Source organism: Hyperoodon ampullatus, assembly GCF_949752795.1.
Source record: "Hyperoodon ampullatus genome assembly, chromosome: 4".
In the NCBI taxonomy this organism is placed as follows: Eukaryota; Metazoa; Chordata; class Mammalia; order Artiodactyla; family Ziphiidae; genus Hyperoodon; species Hyperoodon ampullatus.
The window spans coordinates 78,160,734-78,184,657 of record NC_136917.1 but is presented as its reverse complement, the minus strand read 5'-3'; the positions used below and the strand labels follow the sequence as shown (position 1 = coordinate 78,184,657).

Below are 23,924 nucleotides of genomic sequence, written 5' to 3'. Positions count from 1 at the left end.
TGAAAACTTCAATATAAGTAGTTTATCACAGTCAATAAACTTGTTCAATGAATACTGAGAAATCTAAACTTATCCAGATTGCATACAAATGAAAATGTGTGCTATTTCAAAATTACATGCACCTCTTTAAAAATTAGGGCTCTATCAAAGGCAATCTACAGATTCAATGCTATATCTATCAAAATTCCAATAGCAATTTTCACAGAAATAGAACAAATAATCCTAAAATGTGTATGAAACCAAAAAAGACCATGAATAGCCAAAGCAATCTTGAGAAAGAAGAACAAAGCTGGAGGTATCATGCTTCCTGATTTCAAACTATATTACAAAGCTACAGTAATCAAACAGTATGGTACTAGCACAAAAACAGACACATAGATCAATGAAACAAACAGAGAGCCAAGAAACAAACTCACACTTATATGGTCAACTAATCTACCTCAAAGGAGGCAAGAATATACAATGGAGAAAGGACAGTCTCTTCAATAAATGATGTTGGGAAAACTGAACAGCCACATGTAGCCACATGCAAAAGAAGGAAACTGGACCACTATCTTACACCATACACAAAGATCAACTCAAAATGGATTTAAGAACTAAAATGTAAGACCTAAAACCGTAAAACTCCCAGAAGAAAACATAAGCAGTAAGCTCTATGACATAGGTCTTGGCAATGCTTTTTTGAATCTGACACCAGAAGCAAAGGCAGGCAATAAAAGCAAAAATAAACAAGTGGGAGTACATCAAACTGAAGAACTTCTGCACAGCAAAGGAAACCATCAACAAAATGAAAAAGCATCCTACTTAATGAGAGAAAATATTTGCAAATCATATATCTAATAAGGGGTTACTATCCAAAATATATGAAGAACTATTACAATTAAATTTCAAAAAACCAAACAATCCAATTTAAAAATGGGCAGAGGATTTGAATAGACATTTTTCCAAAGAAGACATATAGATGGCCAACAGGTACATGAGAAGATGCTCAGCATCACTAATCATCAGTGAAATGCAAATCAAAACCAAAATGAGTCACCACCTCACACCTGTCAGAATGGCTGTCATCAAAAAGACAGTAAATAACAAATGCTGGCAAGGATGTGGAGAAAAGGGAACCCTTGTGCACTGCTGGTGGGAATATAAATTGATGCAGCCACTATGGAAGGCAGCATGGAGGTTCCTCAAAAATTGAAAACAGAATTACCATATGATCCAGTGACTCCACTTCTGGGTAGTTATCCAAAGAAAACACTAACTCGAAAAGGTATCTGCACCACCATGTTCATTACAGCATTATTTACAACAGCCAAGATATGGAAACAACCTAAGCATCCCATCAATGGATGAATGGATAAAGAAAATGTGATACACAAATGCATGCACATGCACACACACACATATATATATATATATATATATATATATATATATATATAAGGAGTATTATTCATCCATAAAAAATAATGAAATCTTGCCATTTGCAACAAAATGGATGGACCTTTAGGGCATTATGCTAAGTGAAGTAGGTCGGACAAAGAAATGGTATCACTTAAATGTGGAATCCGGAAAAAAAAAAAAAGCTTATAGACAGACAAGTTCTAAGATAAAGAAAACAGACTGGTGTTTACCAGAGGCAGGGGTGGAGGTGAGGGTGGGAGTGAAATGGGTGAAGAGGGTCAAAAGGGCCGTTTTTAAACAAGTAAGTCATGGGAATGTAATATACAGCATGGTGAATATAGTTAGTAATACTGTATTGTATATTTTAAAGTTGCTAAGGGAGTAAATCTTAAAACTTCTCATCACAAGAAAAAAATTTGTTCTAATTATGTAAGATGACAGATTTTAACTAGACTTATTGTAGTGATCATTTTGCAATGTATACAAATACCAAATCATTATGTTGTACACCTGAAAATAATGTTAGACAGTGAATATACTTTTTCTAATTAAACTTTAACTTTAAAAATATGGGCAATTAATCGCACACTTAAATCACATTGGCTGAATTCAAGTTTAGTCCCTAAAGAATACTTATTTATGAAATAAATAAATTCAACCTAAATTACTTGATTATTATTTTCTTTTGTTACTTATTTCAAACTATAAGTTCATGTGCAAGATGGCAACTTGAGGTACGTATCCTCTATTATAGGTCTACACCTAATTATCTACAAACACTAATAGAAACAATACTGAACCAGTCAGGCACATCAATTTCCTTCCATTCCCTTTTATTAATAAGTATTTCTAACCCAGCTCAACAACTAATCACATTTCAAATTACTGACTTGAAAAAATGTATTAGAAGCACATTTTAAAAACAAATACAGTAAGAAATCTTGCTTTTCACTGAATCAATGAATTTTGTTTGTTTGTTTTTTGGCTATTTGGATTACTTTCTTCTTCTGGGTAAGTTTAGTATGTAACTCTCATTCTTTAGACAAAAACCCACAGACTTAAAATGTATAAAAAGTTAACTTGTTATTGTCAGCTGAAGACACCAAAACTAGCACCAGAAGAACAACTGTACTAAATTTTAATGCTGTTCATTAATAGTTCCATTTTCCTGAGTTTGCGTTTGTTCTTTGGCATCGGCTTAGGATATAATCCATTTTTCAGAAGGTGTTCCTTGCTGAGGCGAATTTGAGCACCATGCTGAAGCTGGAAAGAGCACAAAGCTTGAAGAGGGCGAAGCAAAGTCTGTTAAGATAAAAAAAAAAAAGATACTAAAAAAAAGTGTGACAAATCATGATATTCTATCTAAATTTTTTCTTTAGAAACAGGGATTATTATTTTATTATTAGCTTTTAACTATGAAAAGCAATAGGCACTCAAATATAGGATAACTTCTAAATAAATAATTTATTTAAATTCATACCTTACATACCACTAAGGAATTCCAGTAAGACACAAATACTAATTTTCCATACAGGTGATAAAGTCCAAATTTAGTTTTATACTTTAATATATTCAAACACTACAAAAATTGTTGCCATTATAATAACTCATCTGTAACAGCAGAATAAAAGAGACATTTAGGTACAAATTAGTTAATTCATTTTCAATCGCAGACTAACACAAGCTTCCCGCTACTTGCTAACAAATGGATGATGGCAGCAATGGGTAAGCTTACTAATTCTCTCACACTACTTCATGGCCCACATACAAGTTAGATAACCAGGTGTGGGTGCATTTGAAATAACTGTAACTGTATACATACCTGTCTAAACGCAAATACCTATAGGGCCAGACATATAACATAAACATGTGACCTAGGTGGACCTATAAGGTAACAGAGAATGGTGGAGGTTGTCAAACAACTGTGCATATGTCCTTCTTAAAGTTATTCAAATTCAAAAATCAGGAAAAAAAAAACAACAACATTAAGCCAGTGTTTTAAACATATTTGAGTCAGAGTCTTTCCCTGGGCCTGAGATCCCTGATCTAACACTTTTAAATAACAAACTTGATGGTGCAGATTGTTTAAAAAGAAAATAAAAGAAACAAAGATAGATTTAACTACAAAAATTTCACAGTGTCTATGTGAAAATATATTCCCCCACATATACAGCAAAAGTGGCAGCAAAGGGCTTAACAGCTTTAACTTACAATGAACTCTTACAAATATGTGGCAGTCACTGGTAGTTGCTTCTCCATATCCATTCTTTTCTTCCTTATTAAAAAATATCTAAAATTTTATTCAAGGTGGCAATGTGTCCAGCTAGTAATATTACATTGACTAATGACAGTTTATCCAACAAGATGTAAGTGGAAGGCCTTGGGTTGGGACAGACCTAGCAGGCATAGGCTTTTGCCTTTTCTTCTTGCCTGGAACATGATTGCTACATGTGGGATGACCACTATGTGACTACAGGACAATAAACATGAAGATTAAAGCCAAATACATACAGTGATGGACAGAAAGACAGAAGAAATCTGGGTCTCTGATGTCCTCTTCAGCTGCATTCCCAGCCCTAGACTACTAACTTCAGCATTTCTTATTACAGGAGAAAAATAAACTCATATATGGCTCAACCACTGCAGTAAGGGCTCTGTTACATGCAACTAAATGTAACTCCTAACTGAGACACACCAGTAAGAAAAAGACAAACATCTTGGAAAAGCTCTGCCTGACATTATTGTAGAGAGTCTCTTAGGTATGTTCTCATAATTTCTTTCCGTATCTTCAATTTTTCAAACAAGAGAAGAAATATAGAAATGACTATATATTACTTTACAGAGTCAACATAAGGAAGTGATTGAATCCTGAAACATCATACCTAGGAAACATACCTTGGACCATATACAGACTGAGACAATTGCTATTTTATGACATTTATTAGATTCTTCATAGACAGAAGAGTATTAATACTCCTATGATTAAAGGCCTCCAACTTTTACTTCCTGAAGATAAGATTCTATCAATTTTCTGAGTAATTAAGACAATGAATTTTGGAGATAGATCTGGGGTAGTCACTAGGGCTGTTCACAAATACATCAGTCCTCTTTCATGATACATGATCAGACTGCATTTTCTAGCCCCCTCTGAAGTTAGGCATGGCCATATGACTTGACTTGGTTAATGAAATGTGAGCACAAATGTGTGTCACCTCTGGGCAGATGCTTTAAAAGTGGTGTATGATTCCCCACCTCTCTCTATTCCTTCCTTCATAAAAGTAGAGTGATGGGTCTAGATGGTGCATCCATCAGCCTGGATCCCTAAGTGACTATAATTAGCAGCGGTTCCCCTGGCAATCCCACTGTACAGACAGTGTGTTATGCCATTCTGATTTTGGGGTTTGAAGTGACTGATGCAATCACTAACTAGCTATGTGTTCCCAGATAAGTTAAATAACCTCTCTTTGCCTCGCTTTCTTCATCTGTAAAGTGAGGAATATTATGTCCACCTTATAAGGTTATTATTATGGTGCACTTACATGATACATTTAAAGTGCTTAGCATATAACTTGATTGATAATAAATGATAATGTTTCTCTCTACATTCATAACATTATATCTGGGGCAATGTGAAGCTATATGAGAAGTTTACTGGTTCAGAAGAACAAAGAAAATCCTCTACTTACAAAATTAGTTTCTAAAAGTTTATTTGGGGGAAAATCAGTGTTCTGTAAATCCTCTGTCTATAGACGCAACGTGACAGTTTCAAAAGACCGTTATTAACAACTACTGGTGATGAGTAGAGCTAAGACATTTAGGTTACAGCACAAAGCTTTGCCACGTCTAGTTATAAAAGTTCATAAGGCTTCCAAGGTATGAGTAACCCTGGTACATATTATAATGGCAAAATGAAAATCACCAACTTTCAGTTCAATTTTTCTGTCAATCAGACAAGAATCAGAGGCGAGGAAAGGCAAAAAGATGAACTCTTCTTGAGAGCCCGGTGTCAGGCAATTAACATGCATTATCCCATTCGATTCTCACAATATTATGAGGTAACTATTTTTTGTATATTGCAGATAAGAAAACAAACACAAAGAGATTACATGAATTGTCTTCTGGCAAAAACTGCTGATGATAAGTGATAAAGTTTTAACTCAAACTTGCTTCAAAACTCATATCATGCTATTTCCAAGTGACTGAAAACTGCTCAAGAATAAAGGAAGAGAATGAATCAACAGACTAAGAAGGCTATTCTATGCCAAGTTCTTTATTTTGAGGAGCCCTACCTCTACAGAATGAAGCCAGCTGAAAAATTACTATTCTCCCCATCATCTTAAGGTTTTATTAGGATGCCCCTAATAAAAGGTTATTGGGGGGAAAAGGCATGTTATAGCTTTCCTCCCCAGGAAGGAAAGAAAACATCTATTTCAGAGCAGATGTTCAGAAGAATGTACTAATTTTTTTATTGTAGCTAGATTTAAACAAGCTGGACTTGGTGTTCCCCCAGTAAGAAAGCTAATTGTTTGCCAGATGTAATAAGCAACTTGGGATGTTTCATATGCTTTTTTTCTGCTCATGTTCCTGTGACCATCTTATCAGCACCTCCCAAATCACATGTCTGATTATCAAACATCCTTCTTCTACTCCTGGTCACTGTAGTATAACCACTCCTGGTGACCAAAGTAAAAAGAATGAGAACTCTAGGACCCCACTTTTGCTTTGGGATTTTATGTTCAACTTGATCCATAGAAAAAAATAAAAGCTCCAAAAGCTGAAGAGATGATAGATCCTGATACCCTTCTGTCTCTTAAACTTCGCCTGTTGTTAGATATTATACTAAAAACATAAGATAGGTTTCCTGCTGTGACAGTATATTAATTAATACAAGAATAATATATCTTATAAAACTGGAAAGGCGGGAGCAGTAGCAGCATTTGTAGTAGTAGGAGTAGTACAAACCCTGTGCCAAACCCTAGCCCTATTATACTATAACTACTACTACTAAAACACCACCGTTACCAACATTAAAACTTCTGTTTAGGAAAGCAGTAAAGATCCAATTCCAATTGTGGGAATAATAAATATAAATCCATAGAAGATTATTTTTATAAACCAAAAGAAGAAGAGGACAATGGAATATTACTCAGCCATAAAAAGAAACGAAACTGAGCTATTTGTAATGAGGTGGATAGACCTAGAGTCTGTCATACAGAGTGAAGTAAGTCAGAAAGAGAAAGACAAATACCGTATGCTAACACATATATATGGAATTAAAAAAAAAAAAAAGTCATGAAGAACCTAGGGGTAAAACGGGAATAAAGACACAGACCTACTTGAGAATGGACTTGAGGATATGGGGAGGGGGAAGGGTAAGCTGTGACAAAGCGAAAGAGAGGCATGGACATATATACACTACCAAACGTAAGGTAGATAGATAGTGGGAAGCAGCCGCAGAGCACAGGGAGATCAGCTCGGTGCTTTGTGACCGCCTGGAGGGGTGGGATGGGGAGGGTGGGAGGGAGGGAGATGCATGAGGGAAGGGATGTGGGAACAGATGTATATGTATGACTGATTCACTTTGTTATAAAGCAGAAACTAATAAAAAAAAATTTTTAATTTATAGCCAAAGACCATTATATTTTTCCCTCAAGATTTAAACTTTTAATGAGGCCTATGTCTGATGTTCGCTGATCCTGGGATTTTACATCAACAAAAAGGAAAATACAGAGACTGTACAGAAAGCAAGCTTAAACAACAGCCCTGGGTTCCATCTTTCCTTTAAGACACCTAAAACTAATGTTGTTTTCTGCTGAAGAACATACACAGATGATGGTTAATAAACAAAACAGAGACACAAGTATAGGGGTATATTAAGTGTTATATTGATGGAAGGTACATGGGAGTAGGTGATAAAGTCAGAGGGGAGAAAAAAAAGTCTGAGAACACTCCCTGGTCATTTGGAGGAAGGATTTAGGATCCCTCACACATTTTTTCCCTCAAAAGAGAGAAAGAGAAATTGCCTAGACCCCAAACTAAGTCTAGTCACACAGATACACACATAAATAGCCTACTCATGAAAGCCTACTTCTTTCAAAAGAAGAAAGTCTCCAACTCTGACACATACCATGGCTTAGGGTAGGGGAGAGGAAAAGGGCAATTCAATGCTTCTTCTGGCATTCTTTAACTCCCCTTGCTCTGGAGGTCTTTTGTTCTTTTTCTTGGTAACTAATCCACTTATCCAGTTACTCTGACCTAAGCTTTTATCTATTATTGGAATTTCCCTCATGGCTAAGGCACACTTTTATAATAGAAACCATGATGTATAATGAGAGAGACAGAAAGAAGGGAGGAAAGAGCATACTTTGTGCATGTGCCTGTGTGTGTGTGTGTGTGCATGTGTGTGTGTGTTAGAGGAGGGAGTTATAAAACTCCATTTAGTTTGCTATTTTTTTCTTTTGTTGTAAGTGTAAAGTTTTTTTACATGTTCTAAAAGGTTGAGATGTTGGTGAGCTCACTGAAACATTATTATTTACTAATGATTATGAATTATACATGAAATTATCAGGCTTTCATAGAAATTAAATAAAATGTTGATTGCAGGTTATAATTTTTCATATTCTGTAGGCTTTTTTCTCAAAAATAATTATGTCTTTTTATACCCTAAGCAAGGTTAATAAGATAAACAGGAAGTTGGTATATCTCCTCGAATAAAAGCAACAATGGAAAAAATCTTGCTGTAAAATGTTCTTTTAAACAAAAAGAAAAAAGTCTAGTACAAGAGAACACAAAATACTAAAACAGAAATACAGACTACTGAAAGACATATCTAGCCAAAAAAACTATATTTAATATTATGCTACTTAAAAACGATTTAGCATATTACAAATGCTGTTTGCACAGCTTAGAATGAATATTTAAATAATGCAATCTGGAACGTTAAACTAACAGAAAAACACCAGAGGGGAAAGGAAGGTTATAAAAGTGCACAAATTTCTATCACAGATATAGTCTACTTGTCACTTAAGTTACAAATTTAACAAGTTATGCATTTTTAAATTTTCTAGACAAAAATCTAACCAAACTCCTACTTTCAAAAACTATATAATTTTCCAAAGACATACCTCTTGTATGTAATTATTTTTCTCCAAGATAGAAAGAGCAACAGCTGCACACTCCAGTGTAGAAAGGCACCTATTAGTTGGTTGCGCCCGAATTACATACTGACTAGAAATGCTGGTTTTTAATTGCACCTGAAATCAAAAACAGAATAGAATGTAATTTTTCTTTTAAGTTTAAAGATATAAGGTCTGTATTTTATTTTATTTTATTTTATTTATTTATTTTTTGCGGTGCACGGGCCTCTCACTGTTGTGGCCTCTCCCGCTGTGGAGCACAGGCTCTGGATGCACAGGATCAGCGGCCATGGCTCACGGGCCCAGCCGCTCCGCGGCATGTGGGATCCTCCCGGACCAGGGCACGAACCCGTGGTCCCCTGCATCGACAGGTGGACTCTCAACCACTGCGCCACCAGGGAAGTCCCTAAGGTCTGTATTTTAAATACTAATTACTCTAATTTCCTTCCAAAATTGCCAGTTTATAAATATTAAATGTATCAATATCTTCTATACATAATATCCTTTTATTATTGTTTTGTTAAATAGAAGCAAGAGGACAGTTACACATCTGACAAAGAAGACGTATTCAAAATATATACAAATTCCTACAAATCAAAAATAAAAAGACTAATAACCTCCTCCCAGTGGGCAAAAGAGTGAATAGACACTTCACAAAAGGAGATATACAAGTAGCAAATAGGTACATGTAAAAGGGCTCAACATGATTTAATGTAAATTAAAATCACAATGAGGGGCTTCCCTGGTGGCGCAGTGGTTGAGAACCTACCTGCCAATGCAGGGAACATGGGTTCGAGCCCTGGTCCGGGAAGATCCCACGGCCGCAGAGCAACTAAGCCCATGCGCCACAACTACTGAGCCTGCGCTCTAGAGCCCATGAGCCACAGCTACTGAAGCCCGTGCACCTAGAGCCCATGCTCTGCAACAAGAGAAGCCACCGCAATGAGAAGCCCTCGCACCGCAATGAAGAGTAGCCCCCGCTCACCGCAACTAGAGAAAGCCCATGTGCAGCAACGAAGACCCAACACAGCCAAAAATAAATAAATAAAAATAAAATAAAATAAAATCACAAGGAGATAACATTTCACACTCATTAGAACAGTTAAAATCGAAAAGACTAACACCACCAAATGAGGATAGAGCAAATGAAACTCTCATACATTGAAGTGGGAATGAAAATGGTTTAATCACTTTGGAGAATTGACAATTGGGATTTTTTATTTTCTGGTTTATTCTTCCATTATTTCTTAAACTGATAAGCATATGTCTGTGTGGGTGGAAATCTATATAAACACACAGAGATACACACACATACACACACACACACACACACACACACATATATATCCTCTTTTTAGATAAAAGTAGCATACTACAGATACTTTTCTCCATCAAGATAATATTTTAGCTGAGATAGAGTCAGACATGAGAAAGGCAATAGAAAACTGAATGTCAGCATTTTGGCCCTTTGATTGCTACTTTAATTAAATGAAACTCAAGTAATCTTACACTCATAAAGCCCACACTCTGATCAAAATCACATTTAAGGATATGTGATGGGAAATATGGTTTTTCCACTCTGATCGCTTTTTGCTCAAAAAATTATCCTCTACAACTTGTTTCCTTTCCTTCCTCAAAAAGAGATGAGGGGGAAAGGGGGAGGGAGAGAGAGAGGGAAGCAAAGTGGGCACCATAAAAGATTCACTATAGAATGTATTGCCCTATATATGATTTTGGAATATATTCTTTAAAGCGTATTTGACTAATTATATTTTAGATATCATGTTAAAATTACTCTGCATTTCTACCAATGGACAAGATGAAAAATAGATGCAGGGAGAGAAAGAGATGGAAGAAAATGGTTGAGAAACATGTATAATGATAAAAGAAAGCCTATGTTTAAATAACTGTAAGAATAATTCATGATGTTGATTAATTGTAATTACTAAAAGCTTTGATATTTCATCAGGTCAACTAGTAGAACACAGTACAGACAAATACTGCTTTCAATACTTAATTCCAAGTCATCACTGGAGGAATTTATAACAAGCATCTGATTAAAACAAACCTTTGGAAAACATGCAAAATTCACAGTGGATTTTGTTTATTGGAGTTAATTTGATTTTTAAAAGAAATTTGTTATTTTGGGAGGGTGTATTATTTCTTACTGTGGCTCACATGGCTGTATGAAAACAGAATTTGAAATATATCATTTGTTAAAAGACTTCAGAATATCCTTCACAAATCATCTCTCTGGGAGTTATCTAGTAACTGGGTATATTAAAAGAGTATATATAACTAAGATCTGTCATATTATTAGGATACATGTTATTAAAGCATGCTAATGTGATCTCACAGCACCTCCTTTTATGCTTATGGGCTATATCACACACTTAATTCAGTGAGTAAATGAGCAAGACTAAAAAGAAACCCTGTTGATCCATCTTCTTGAGAAGTCACAAGCATCATAATAATTTTTCAGAAACTGCCTCACCTTCATGAATAAATGTTCAAGAAAATCCAAGGCAAAATTAACTATTATAAGAAATGAAAAAAATTAACATATGATGAAAGTATGGTATGTAGAAAGAGGAACTATTGAAAGACCAATATTATTATATCAGTTGACAATAATTAATCACTTAATTTCAGTCATTTAGTTTCTCAGTTCCTGCTCACTGGATAAAAATCAGATAGCTGGACCTGATGGTATTAAAACCTATTTTTTAGTGATCAATCCCAAGATCATATAATGTATATGTAATTTTAATGCTACATTAATTATATATCATTATTAATATATTATGTATAATTATTATATACAATCTTCATTTCCAATTTTTGGAAGCCATGCTGATGCAAAGAATGCTTCAATAATTTTGATCTTCTTGGAAGTTGGTTCTCCATGGGTAGAAGTTGTCTGAGTGCTCTTAATGTGACTTCTTTAGGAACAGGAGTATCATTGGTTGGTTTAGAATTCTACTGGTATAGGTTGTAAGCCTATAATATAACTCCTATTTTAGAAACAGCCAACTCATCCAAATTTTACTTCTAGACTGAGCTTCAGATCTTTTCCACTGATTTTCTGGATTGGCTAAAATTTGAATTCCTTAAAATTCTTTTGTGGTTAATGCCTTCTTTTCTTTTCTTCCATTAAATATTAAATATATATTTAATATATAAGAATACCAGATAACAGTTTGACAGCTATGATCACCGTTCAGATGCCTTTTAAAAGGGTTTTTTCAAATGTCTCCTTCCTAGATAGACCTTTAGCTATTTTTGTGATTTGTGTCATTAAAAGTGTGGAAGTCATAGCATGTTCAGTGGTTTAGTAATGACCTTTAGGACTCAAAAAAATATCCAAAGGATTAACATGCCATGGCTTATGTTTGCATAACATATGTCTTCAAAATAACTTACTATAATATAGTTAATTCTTTTGTCAAGAAAAATAAACTAAAAAAGACCTCAAAATTAAAATTTTAATCATCTTCACACATCCCCCCAACAAATGCTGTATTTTTATAATTTGATGGTGATTACGTGTTATCTGTTCTCAGGCTCTTTTAAGACAAGTTTCATCATTACATAAAACTGTTGTGTTCCTCACTTAATTATTAAGAGTCACAAGACATTCTGATCAGTTGATCAGCTTCCTTAAAGGTTTCTAGGAAAATCAATCTATTTTGCAGGCTTTCTGAAACAACCCTAGTCTAGAACAAGCTAAAATAAACCTCTTTTTACTAACATTCTGAATTCCTTACCAGTGGAAGACACACATAAAAACCCTCCTTTCTGAAGCACCCTTTTTTCTATGCTCTTTCACAAACAAGAATCAGTATCTGAGCTTATGAGCTGCCCTTTGAAGGAGAGGTACTAAATCTTTTCTTCTAGCCCCAATCCCTCAATCCACTTCATTCCTTTCATTTCCTCGGTTTAGTTCAACACTATGATCTAATAGTGATAAGAGTCCAGCTTTGGCATCAGACAGTTGCCAGTTTGAACAGAGACTTAACCACTTATATGCAAAGTATCATGCACTTGGACACTAAGTGCTATTCTAGAAAATATACATATATTGTCTCATTTAATTCTTGCAAAGACCCTATGAAGTAAGTATTATTATCTCCATTTTACAGATGAGGAAACCAAAGTACAGAGAGGTGAAGTAACTAACCCAAGGTTCCAAAATCAATCATGGTAAAGCAGATAAATAAATTTATAGTCTTCTTTGAGAGCTTGAGCTCTTCATAACTAGGCTAATAATTAAATGGATGAATTCTTAGGCAAATCCCAAAATACATACAAAATACATACATACATACATATTTATACAAAACAAATAAAACAAAGCTATTCTGCTGGAAAGCAAGGCTGAGGGACTCCTGAATAATTTTAGGGTTCTCGTGAACACAGTGTAAAAAAAAAAAGTGATATAGGGAGAGGAGTCTTCTCAAGAATGAAAGTTTCTCACAAATATCAATATCTATGTCTTGCTCCCATCTTCCCATACTATGAAGCCTGTAAAGTTTTTACAGAAAGTTAAGATTCCAGGATTAATGTTGAAACTCAGAAAATTTGATAAAAATAAGGTTAAAGGGGGCATTAGTTATAGATAAAATGATAATATCGTGCTACTTCCAAAACACATTATTGTTTAAATTTTTTTTTCTGAGTTGACCTGAGAAACTTCATTTCATAACAGTTTCTATGGTAAAGCACAATTCCAAAATTACCAAAGAACTTGTGGAACACATTGGGTTTAAAATTTAGTACTTTCTTACACATTAAAATGATAATTAAAGTTACACATTGCTTTTCCAACACACAAAAACTTTGATGTTAAAAATGCAAACATACAATTCAGAAGCCTAAAAATTAAGCACTTACAAATTTCAAATTTAAGCAAATCTAAATAATGATACAAAATTGAAATTCTGTTGAGTGACATATTTAATCAAATATCTTGACTAGTGTTTTTTCCTACTAATAAAAATATTTAATCTACCACTGTTTTTCACATAACTCCAAGTAGTGCATATCTGAAGTCACTGAGAACTATGGGTATGGAAATATCTAGAGAAGGAAAGTAAACACACATAGATTCATGAGATCACAGAATTGGAAGTTATCTTTATAAGTCAAATATTAATCTCCATGTTCTCAGGCATAATTATTCTTTTAAAAAGTTTAGAATGACAGAACTAAAGTTTAAAATAATATTGAAATATAATAATTTCTCAAATAAAAAAAAGTTTTATGAGTTTTTAAGCTTCCTCTTAAAAAAAAAAAAAAGAATAGAGGCATGAAAACAAAAATTCCTTAAGATTATTGGCTACCATCCCTGGTGGCAGTGGTTAAGAATCTGCCTGCTGGGAGATCAGCTCGGTGCTTTGTGACCACCTAGAGGGGTGGGATAGGGAGGGTGGGAGGGAGGGAGACACAAGAGGGAAGAGATATGGGAACATATGTATATGTATAACTGATTCACTTTGTTATAAAGGAGAAACTAACACACCATTGTAAAGCAATTATACTCCAATTAAAAAAAAAAAGAAGAAGAAGAAAAAAAAAAGAATCTGCCTGCCAATGCAGAGGACACGGGTTCGAGCCCTGGTCCGGGAAGATCCCACATGCTGCAGAGCAACTAAGTCTGTGTGTCACAACTACTGAGCCTGTGCCCTGGAGCCCGCGAACCACAACTACTGAGTCCACGTGCCACAACTACTGAAGCCCGCGCACCTAGAGCCCACGCTGCACAACAAGAGAAGTCACTGCAATGAGAAGCCCGCACACCACAACAAAGAGTAGCCCCCACTCGCTGCAACTAGAGAAAGACCGCACGCAGCAACGAAGACCCAACACAGCCAAAAAATTTTAAAGAAAAAAACATTATTGGCTACAATAACTTCAGGGTGATTTCAGTAAATTAACAAAACATTACACCAGTAAACAAGCCAGAAAGAAGAATGTGACTATAGATTACACGTCTTGGCATTACTTTCTGCTGCTATTTTTCTCAGCAATACTTAATGGAGATGAGTCTCTGTTGAATAATGCTATAGAAACTAACTTTTGTGATATCTCCTGAAATTGAAATTGTCCAAACTAAGCATGTCTACATGTACGCATTTATTCATACTGGGCTTACATCAATTTATATCCTTTATTAGGAAACTTAGAACAGAAACTGATTTAGGATATTAGAAATTGATTTACTAGTCTCACCTAAGTAATAACCAATTTTATAATGTCTTGCTAGTGAAACAGTTTCTCACCAAAGATAAATTTCATTTAACAATTATCATTTCTACTCATTTCAAAAGCTGTCATGGCTTCATAAACAGCTATTGGAAAATAAATCATAAATTAGCCTAGGTGTGAAATAAAGCACACATTATACAATTACTTCATAAGTTCATTTTGTCACATAAAACTTTTATTTTAAAATTTACTGAGTTAAATTGTACACTCTTTATTAACAACACTTTTCTATAACCTTGAATTAAAATAATGTGCATGAATTGGGAGACAGAAAAGCACAGCAACTAAAAGCATAAGAAAGGAAATTAGACTTATTTAAATTTAACTCTACATAATAGTAGCATGACCTCAAACAAGATTTAAACTCTCAGAGCCTAAAACATTAACAACCTTAAAGAATGACTGTGCTTTAAGATGCTAATATATGTGAAGTGCTCAGCAATGCCTGCCATACAGTAAGCAGGCAATACAGGTAAAGATGTTGATGAGGGTGGTACTGATGCTACTGATGTTAACCTGGATAGTGCTAGTGATGATTTACAATGCTTTCTTCACAATCTAATGAATAAGTGTGAAGCAACTCAGCTTTACCCCAATAAAGCCAGATGAGTAGCCTGACCAAGAGTGTGGGATAAGATAAAACTTAGAGCCAGAAGAATGTCAAATTTTACAGGATGGAAGAAGAAAAGCTATTGAACAGGTAGAGAAAAAGCAGTCTTAGAAGCAGGAGAAAGAACCAGAAAAGAGTTTCACTGAATAACAGAGAACAAGTTACATTGCCAGATAAATAAAATATTCCTAACAGTAAGAATCCTGAAAAAGGCAGAAATACTTTCATTAAAGATATAATTTATATACAAGGAAAATATTCATATTTTACTCTTTTGCCCTTTTAAGTACATGATCTAAGCATCATTAAAATGTGCAATAATCCCCAAAGTACTGAATCTTATATCTAAATCTTTGATATTTCTTTAAAACATTCCCAAACAACACTATGTCACAGAAGAGACAGACCAAGAATTTATAATGATTTTTGAAAATACTTTTAAAATGAAATTTTTTCATTTCTTGAATGACCTTGCATGACTCTTTTATCTGCCTAATATTTTCAATATATTTTCTCATCTTCTTCTACCTCTGCACATGTGTAACTTATCTGTAATGTTTAATTGATTTTATGACAGTAAAACTGGCAGACGGACATAAAAAAGAATTGGCTAACAATAGGTTGCTATGTTCCTTTGAAGAATACAGAGTACAGAATACTTAAATGATAAGAAATTATGAGTTGCAGAATATCACAATTTTTTTATTGAAGTATAATTAACTTACAATGTTAAATAGTTTCAGGTGTACAACATAGTGATTTGATATTTTTATACCTTTTTTTACCTTTGATCATTTTACACCAAAATGATCACCAGGATAAGGATAGTTAACATCTGTCACCATATAAAGTTATTACAATATTATTGACAATATTCCCTATGTTGTACATTATATCTCCATAACTTTGTTATTTCATAGCTGGAAGTTTGTACCTCTTAAATCTTCTTCACTTATTTTGCCAATCCCTTTACCCACCTCCCCTCTGGCAATCACCAGTTAGTTCTCTGTATCTATGAGTCTGTTTCTATTTTATTATGTTTGTTTTGTTTTTTAGATTCACACAGGGGAATTCCCTGGTGGTCCAGTGGTTAGGACTCAGCACTTTCACTGCTATGGCCCGGGTTCAATCCCTGCTTGGGGAACTAAGATCCCGCAAGCCACACAGAGTGGCCGAAAATAAAAATTATTAAGTGATATCATACAGTATTGGTCTTTCTCTGTCTTATTTCACTTAGCATAATACCCTCTAGGTCCATCCATTTTGTCACAAATGGCAAGATTTTGTTCTTTTTATGGTTAAGTAATATTCCATTGTGTATATATACCACATATTCTTTATCCATTCATCTTTTCACAGACAATTAGGTTGTTTCCATATCTTGGCTATTGTAAATAATGTTACAATGAACACTGGTATGCATATATCTTTTTAAATTAGTGCTTTTGTTGTTTTCAGTTAAATACCCAGAAGTGAAATTGCTGAGCCATATGGCAGTTCCATTTTTAAATTTTTTGTTTTCCACAGCATCCATACCAATGTACATTCCTATCAACATTGTACCAGGGTTCCCTTTTCTCCACATGCTGCCAACACTTTTTATTACTTGTCTTCTTGACAATAGCCACTCTGAAAGGTGGGAGGTAATTATTTCATTTTGGTTTGGATTGCATTTCCCTGATGACTAGAGAAGTTGAACATCTTTTCATGTGCCTGTTAGCTATTTGTATGTCTTCTTTGAAAAAATATCTATTCATGTCCTCTGCTCATTTTTAAATTAAATTGTTTGGGTTTTTTGATATTGAGATGTATGAGTTATTTTTAACATATTTTGTGTATTAACCCCTTATTGAACTTGTCATTTGAAAATGTCTTCTCCCATTCAGTAAGGGGCCTTTTCATTCAGTTGATAGTTACCTTCACTATGCAAAAGATTTTCAGTTTGATGTAGTCCCACTTGTTTACTTTTGCTTTTGTTGCTCTTGCTTAAGGAGACAGATCCAAAAAAATATTGTTGAGACCTATGTCAAAGAGCATACTGCCTATGCTTTCATTTAGGAGTTTTATGGTTTCAGATCCTATATTTAGACTTTAATCCACTTGACTTTATTTTTTATGTATGGTGTAAGACAGTGGCTTAAGTTTCGTTCTTTTGCACATAGCTGTCCAGTTTTCCCAACATCACTCACTGAAGAGTTTGTCTTTACCCCCATTGTATATTTTTGCTCCCTCTGTCATAGATTAATTGACCATATAAGTGTGGGTTTATTTCTGGCTTGTCTATTCTGTTTCTTTAATTTATGTGTCTGTTTTTGTGCCAGCACGATACTATTTTGATTACTACAGCTTTGTAGTACAGTTTGAAATCAGAGTGCATGATGCCTCCACGTCTGTTAATTATTTTCTTAGACTATTTAATAGAGCTAGTGAAATCCAAAAAGTGAACTGGCGTTTCTTAAATAAATCCATTCAAACACAGTTTGGACAACATAAAGTACCCTGCATAATAGCCATTAATGATATAATATACTCCCCTCAGAAATACAACATAATTCTGTCAACTTTGTAGTACGAACAATATGTGCATAAATGTCAGATACTGAATTTGACAAGTGAATTAGTTTTTAGTGACACAAATAAGGCTGAAAAATTACCACCCAAAAAAAGGGATGAAAGACCGATAACTGCAATGAAAAGTAAAAATAATATGGGAAAAGAATACAAGGTAAATAATTCTTTAAAAATTACAGGAATTTCTTTTCTATTCAGTAGGAAAAGATTCTGATTTCAAATTAAAACTTAATTTCCCCAAAGCTTATCATTCACTTTTCAAGTGATTTAAATGCAAATTCTATTAGATGGTTAATCAAAACACTGGCATGGGCTCTTCGGTGGGGCTAATGGTGGACTCTGGGAGGGCTCATGCCAAGGAGTACTTTGCAGAACTTCTGCTGCCAGTGTCCTAGTCCCCACGGTGAGCCACAGCCACCACCCACCTCCACAAGAGACCTTCAAACACTAGCAGCCGAGTGGCTGACAGGGTCTTGGTGCTCTGCACACGTGTCAGGCCTGAGCCTCTGAGGTGGGAGAGCTGAGTTCGGGACATTGGTCAACCAGAGCCCTCTGGGGTCAACATAACATCAAATGGCAAAAGCTCTCCCAGATATCTCCATCTCAATGCTAAGACCACCTCCACTCAACAACCAGCAAGCTACAGTGCTGGACACCCTATGCAAACAACTAGCAAGAGAGGAACACAACCCCCACCCATTAGCAGAGAGGCTGCCTAAAATCATAATAAGGCCACAGACACCCCAAAACACACCACCAGACGTGGACCTGCCCACCAGAAAGACAAGATCCAGCCTCATCCACCAGAACACAGGCACCACTCCTCTCCACCAGGAAGCCTAAACAACCCACTGAACCAACCTTACCCACTGGAGGCAGACATCAAAAACAACGAGAACTACAAACCTGCAGTCTGCGTAAAGGAGACCCAAACACAGTAAGTTAAGCAAAGTGAGAAGACAGGGAAACACACAGCAGATGAAAGAGCAAGGTAAAAATGCACCAAACCAAACAAATGAAAAGGAAAAAGGCAGTCTACCTGAAAAATAATTCAGAGTAATGACAGTAAACATGATCCAAAATCTTTGAAATACAATGGAGAAACGTTTAACAAGGATCTAGAAGGGACTTCCGGGTAAGATGGCGGAAGAGTAAGACGCGGAGATCACCTTCCTCCTCACGGATACACCAGAAATACAGCTACACGTGGAACAACTCCTACAGAACACCTACTGAACGCTGGCAGAAGACCCCAGACCTCCCAAAAGGCAAGAAACTCCCCACATACCTGGGTAGGGCAAAGCGGAGAGATTCCCGCACAGAGGATCGGTGCCGAGCGGCACTCACCAGCCCGAGAGGCTTGTCTGCTCGCCCGCCGGGGCGGGCGGCGCTGGAAGCTGAGGCTCAGGCTTCGGTCAGAGCGCAGGGAGAGGACTGGGGCTGGCGGCGAGAACTCAGCCTGAAGGGGGCTAGTGTGCCACAGCTGGCCGGGAGGGAGTCCGGGAGAACTCTGGAGCTGCCGAAGAGGCAAGAGACTTGTTCTTCCCTCTTGGTTTCCTGCTGCGCGAGGAGAGGGGATTAAGAGCGCTGCTTAAAGGGGCTCCACAGACGGGCGCGAGTCGCGACTGAAAGCGCGGAGCCCAGTGACGGGCGTGGGACGCTGGGGCTGCTGCTGCCGCCGCCAAGAAGCCCGTGTGCGAGCGCAGGTCACTGTCCACACCGCCCTTCCGGGAGCCTGAGCAGCCCGCCACTGCCGGGGTCCCGGGATCCAGGGGCGGCTTCCCTGGGAGAACGCACGGCGCGCCTCGGGCTGGTGCAACGTCACGCCGACCTCTGCCGCTGCAGGCTCGCCCCGCACTCCGTGCCCCTCCCTCCCGCCCGGCCTGAGTGAGCCAGAGTTCCCGAAGAGGCTGCTCCTTTAACCCTTTCCTGTCTGAGCGAAGAACAGACGCCCTCCGGCGACCTACACGCAGAGGCGGGGCCAAATCCAAAGCTGAGACCCGGGAGCTGTGAGAACAAAGAAGAGAAAGGGAAACCTCTCCCAGCAGCCTCAGAAGCAGCGGATTAAAGCTCCACAATCAACTTGATGTACCCTGCATCTGTGGAATACATGAATAGACAACAAATCATCCCAAATTGAGGAGCCAGGAGTCAGTACTGTGCCTCTGAGGTGGGAGAGCCAACTTCAGGACACTGGTCCACAAGAGACCTCCCAGCTCCACATAATATCAAACGCGAAAATCTTCCAGAGATCTCCATCTCAACACCAGCACCCAGCTTCACTCAACGACCAGCAAGCTACAGTGCTGGACACCCTATGCCAAACAACTAGCAAGACAGGAACACAACGCCACCCATTAGCAGAGAGGTGGCCTAAAATCATAAAAAGTCTGCAGACACCCCAAAACACACCACCAGACGTGGACCTGCCCACCAGAAAGACAAGATCCAGCCTCATCCACCAGAACACAGGCACTAGTCCCCTCGACCAGGAAACCTACACAACCCACTAAACCAACCTTAGCCACTGGGGACAGACACCAAAAACAACAGGAACTACGAACCTGCAGCCGGCAAAAAGGAGACCCCAAACACAGTAACATAAGCAAAATGAGAAGACAGAAAAACACACAGCAGGAGAAGGAGCAAGATAAAAACCCACCAGACCTAACAAATGAAGAGGTAATAGGCAGTCTATCTGAAAAAGAATTCAGAATAATGATAGTAAAGATGATCCAAAATCTTGGAAATAGAATAGACAAAATGCAAGAAACAGTTAACAAGGACCTAGTAGAACTAAAGATGAATCAAGCATCGATTAAAAACACAATAAATGAAATGAAAAATACTCTAGATGGGATCAATAGCAGAATAACTGAGGCAGAAGAACGGATAAGTGAGGTGGAAGATAAAATAGTGGAAATAACTAATGCAGACCAAAATAAAGAGAAAAGAATGAAAAGAACAGAGGACAATATCAGAGACCTCTGGGACAACATTAAACGCACCAACATTCGAATTATAGGGGTTCCAGAAGAAGAAGAGAAAAAGAAAGGGACTGAGAAAATATTTGAAGAGATTATAGTTGAAAACTTCCCTAATATGGGAAAGGAAATAGTTAATCAAGTCCAAGAAGCACAGAGAGTCCCATACAGAATAAATCCAAGGAGAAATACGCCAAGACACATATTAATCAAACTGTCAAAAATTAAACACAAAGAAATCATATTAAAAGCAGCAAGGCAAAAACAACAAATAACACACAAGGGAATCCCCATCAGGATAACAGCTGATCTCTCAGCAGAAACTCTACAAGCCAGAAGGGAGTGGCAGGACATAATTAAAGTGATGAAGGAGAGAAACCTGCAACCAAGATTACTCTACCCAGCAAGGATCTCATTCAGATTTGATGGAGAAATTAAAACGTTTACAGACAAGCAAAAGCTGAGAGAGTTCAGCACCACCAAACCAGCTTTACAACAAATGCTAAAGGAACTTCTCTAGGCAAGAAACACAACAGAAGGAAAAGACCTACAATAACGAACCCAAAACAATTAAGAAAATGGGAATAGGAACATACATATCGATAATTACCTTAAATGTAAATGGACTAAACGCTCCCACCAAAAGACACAGATTGGCTGAATGGATACAAAAACAAGACCCATATATATGCTGTCTACAAGAGACCCACTTCAGACCTAGAGACACATACAGACTGAAAGTAAGGGGATGGAAAAAGATATTCCATGCAAATGGAAACCAAAAGAAAGCTGGAGTAGCAATTCTCATATCAGACAAAATAGACTTTAAAATAAAGACTACTAGAAGAGACAAAGAAGGACACTACATAATGATCAAGGGATCGATCCAAGAAGAAGATATAACAATTGTAAATATTTATGCACCCAACATAGGAGCACCTCAATACATAAGGCAAACACTAACAGCCATAAAAGGAGAAATCGACAGTAACACAATCATAGTAGGGGACTTTAACACCCCACTTTCACCAATGGACAGATCATCCAAAATGAAAATAAATAAGGAAACACAAGCTTTAAATGATACATTAAACAAGATGGACTTAATTGATATTTATAGGACATTCCACCCAAAAACAACAGAATACACATTTTTCTCAAGTGCTCATGGAACATTCTCCAGGATAGATCATATCTTGGGTCACAAATCAAGCCTTGGTAAATTTAAGAAAATTGAAATTGTATCAAGTATCTTTTCCGACCACAATGCTATGAGACTAGATATCAATTACAGGAAAAGAGCTATAAAAAATACAAACACATGGAGGCTAAACAATACATTACTTAATAACGAAGTGATCACTGAAGAAATCAAAGAGGAAATAAAAAAATACCTAGAAACAAATGACAATGGAGACACGACGACCCAAAACCTATGGGATGCAGCAAAAGCAGTTCTAAGAGGGAAGTTTATAGCAATACAATCCCACCTTAAGAAACAGGAAATATCTCGACTAAACAACCTAACCTTGCACCTAAAGCAATTAGAGAAAGAAGAACAAAAACATCCCAAAGTTAGCAGAAGGAAAGAAATCATAAAAATCAGATCAGAAATAAATGAAAAAGAAATGAAGGAAACAATAGCAAAGATCAATAAAACTAAAAGCTGGTTCTTTGAGAAGATAAACAAAATTGATAAACCATTAGCCAGACTCATCAAGAAAAAAAGGGAGAAGACTCAAATCAATAGAATTAGAAATGAAAAAGGAGAAGTAACAACTGACACTGCAGAAATACAAAAGATCGTGAGAGATTACTATAAGCAACTCTATGCCAATAAAATGGACAACCTGGAAGAAATGGACAAATTCTTAGAAATGCACAACCTGCCAAGACTGAATCAGGAAGAAATAGAACATATGAACAGACCAATCACAAGCACTGAAATTGAAACTGTGATAAAAAATCTTCCAACAAACAAAAGCCCAGGACCAGATGGCTTCACAGGCGAATTCTATCAAGCATTTAGAGAAGAGCTAACGCCTATCCTTCTCAAACTCTTCCAAAATATAGCAGAGGGAGGAACACTCCCAAACTCATTCTACGAGGCCACCATCACCTTGATACCAAAACCAGACAAGGATGTCACAAAGAAAGAAAACTACAGGCCAATATCACTGATGAACATAGATGCAAAAATCCTCAACAAAATACTAGCAAACAGAATCCAACAGCACATTAAAAGGATCATACACCATGATCAAGTGGGGTTTATCCCAGGAATGCAAGGATTCTTCAATATACGCAAATCAATCAACGTGATACACCATATTAACAAATTGAAGGAGAAAAACCATATGATCATCTCAATAGATGCAGAGAAAGCTTTCGACAAAATTCAACACCCATTCATGATAAAAACCCTGCAGAAAGTAGGCATAGAGGGAACTTTCCTCAACATAATAAAGGCCATATATGACAAACCCACAGCCAGCATCGTCCTCAATGGTGAAAAACTGAAACCATTTCCACTAAGATCAGGAACAAGACAAGGTTGCCCACTCTCACCACTCTTATTCAACATAGTTTTGGAAGTTTTAGCCACAGCAATCAGAGAAGAAAAGCAAATAAAAGGAATCCAAATTGGAAAAGAAGAAGTAAAGCTGTCACTGTTTGCAGATGACATGATACTATACATAGAGAATCCTAAAGATGCTACCAGAAAACTACTAGAGCTAATCAATGAATTTGGTAAAGTTGCAGGATACAAAATTAATGCACAGAAATCTCTGGCATTCCTATATACTAATGATGAAAAATCTGAAAGTGAAATCAAGGAAACACTCCCATTTACCATTGCAACAAAAAGAATAAAATATCTAGGAATAAACCTACCTAAGGAGACAAAAGACCTGTATGCAGAAAATTATAAGACACTGATGAAAGAAATTAAAG

At 36.6% G+C, this 23,924-nt stretch overlaps 1 protein-coding gene across 2 annotated transcripts in view; it reads right to left on the bottom strand.

Moving 5' to 3' along the window:
• Positions 1-2,532: 2,532 nt before the first annotated feature.
• The window catches only part of DTWD2 (DTW domain containing 2), a gene marked incomplete at both ends in the record, with an annotated part of 101,550 nt that continues 80,158 nt past the window's right edge, over positions 2,533-23,924 (bottom strand). For both annotated transcript variants that reach the window (XM_079703011.1, XM_079703012.1), the window contains 2 exons: positions 2,533-2,703; positions 8,526-8,654. In XM_079703011.1, coding sequence (XP_079559137.1) covers positions 2,533-2,703; positions 8,526-8,654 — 300 coding nt within the window. The remainder of the gene's footprint in view (positions 2,704-8,525; positions 8,655-23,924) is intronic.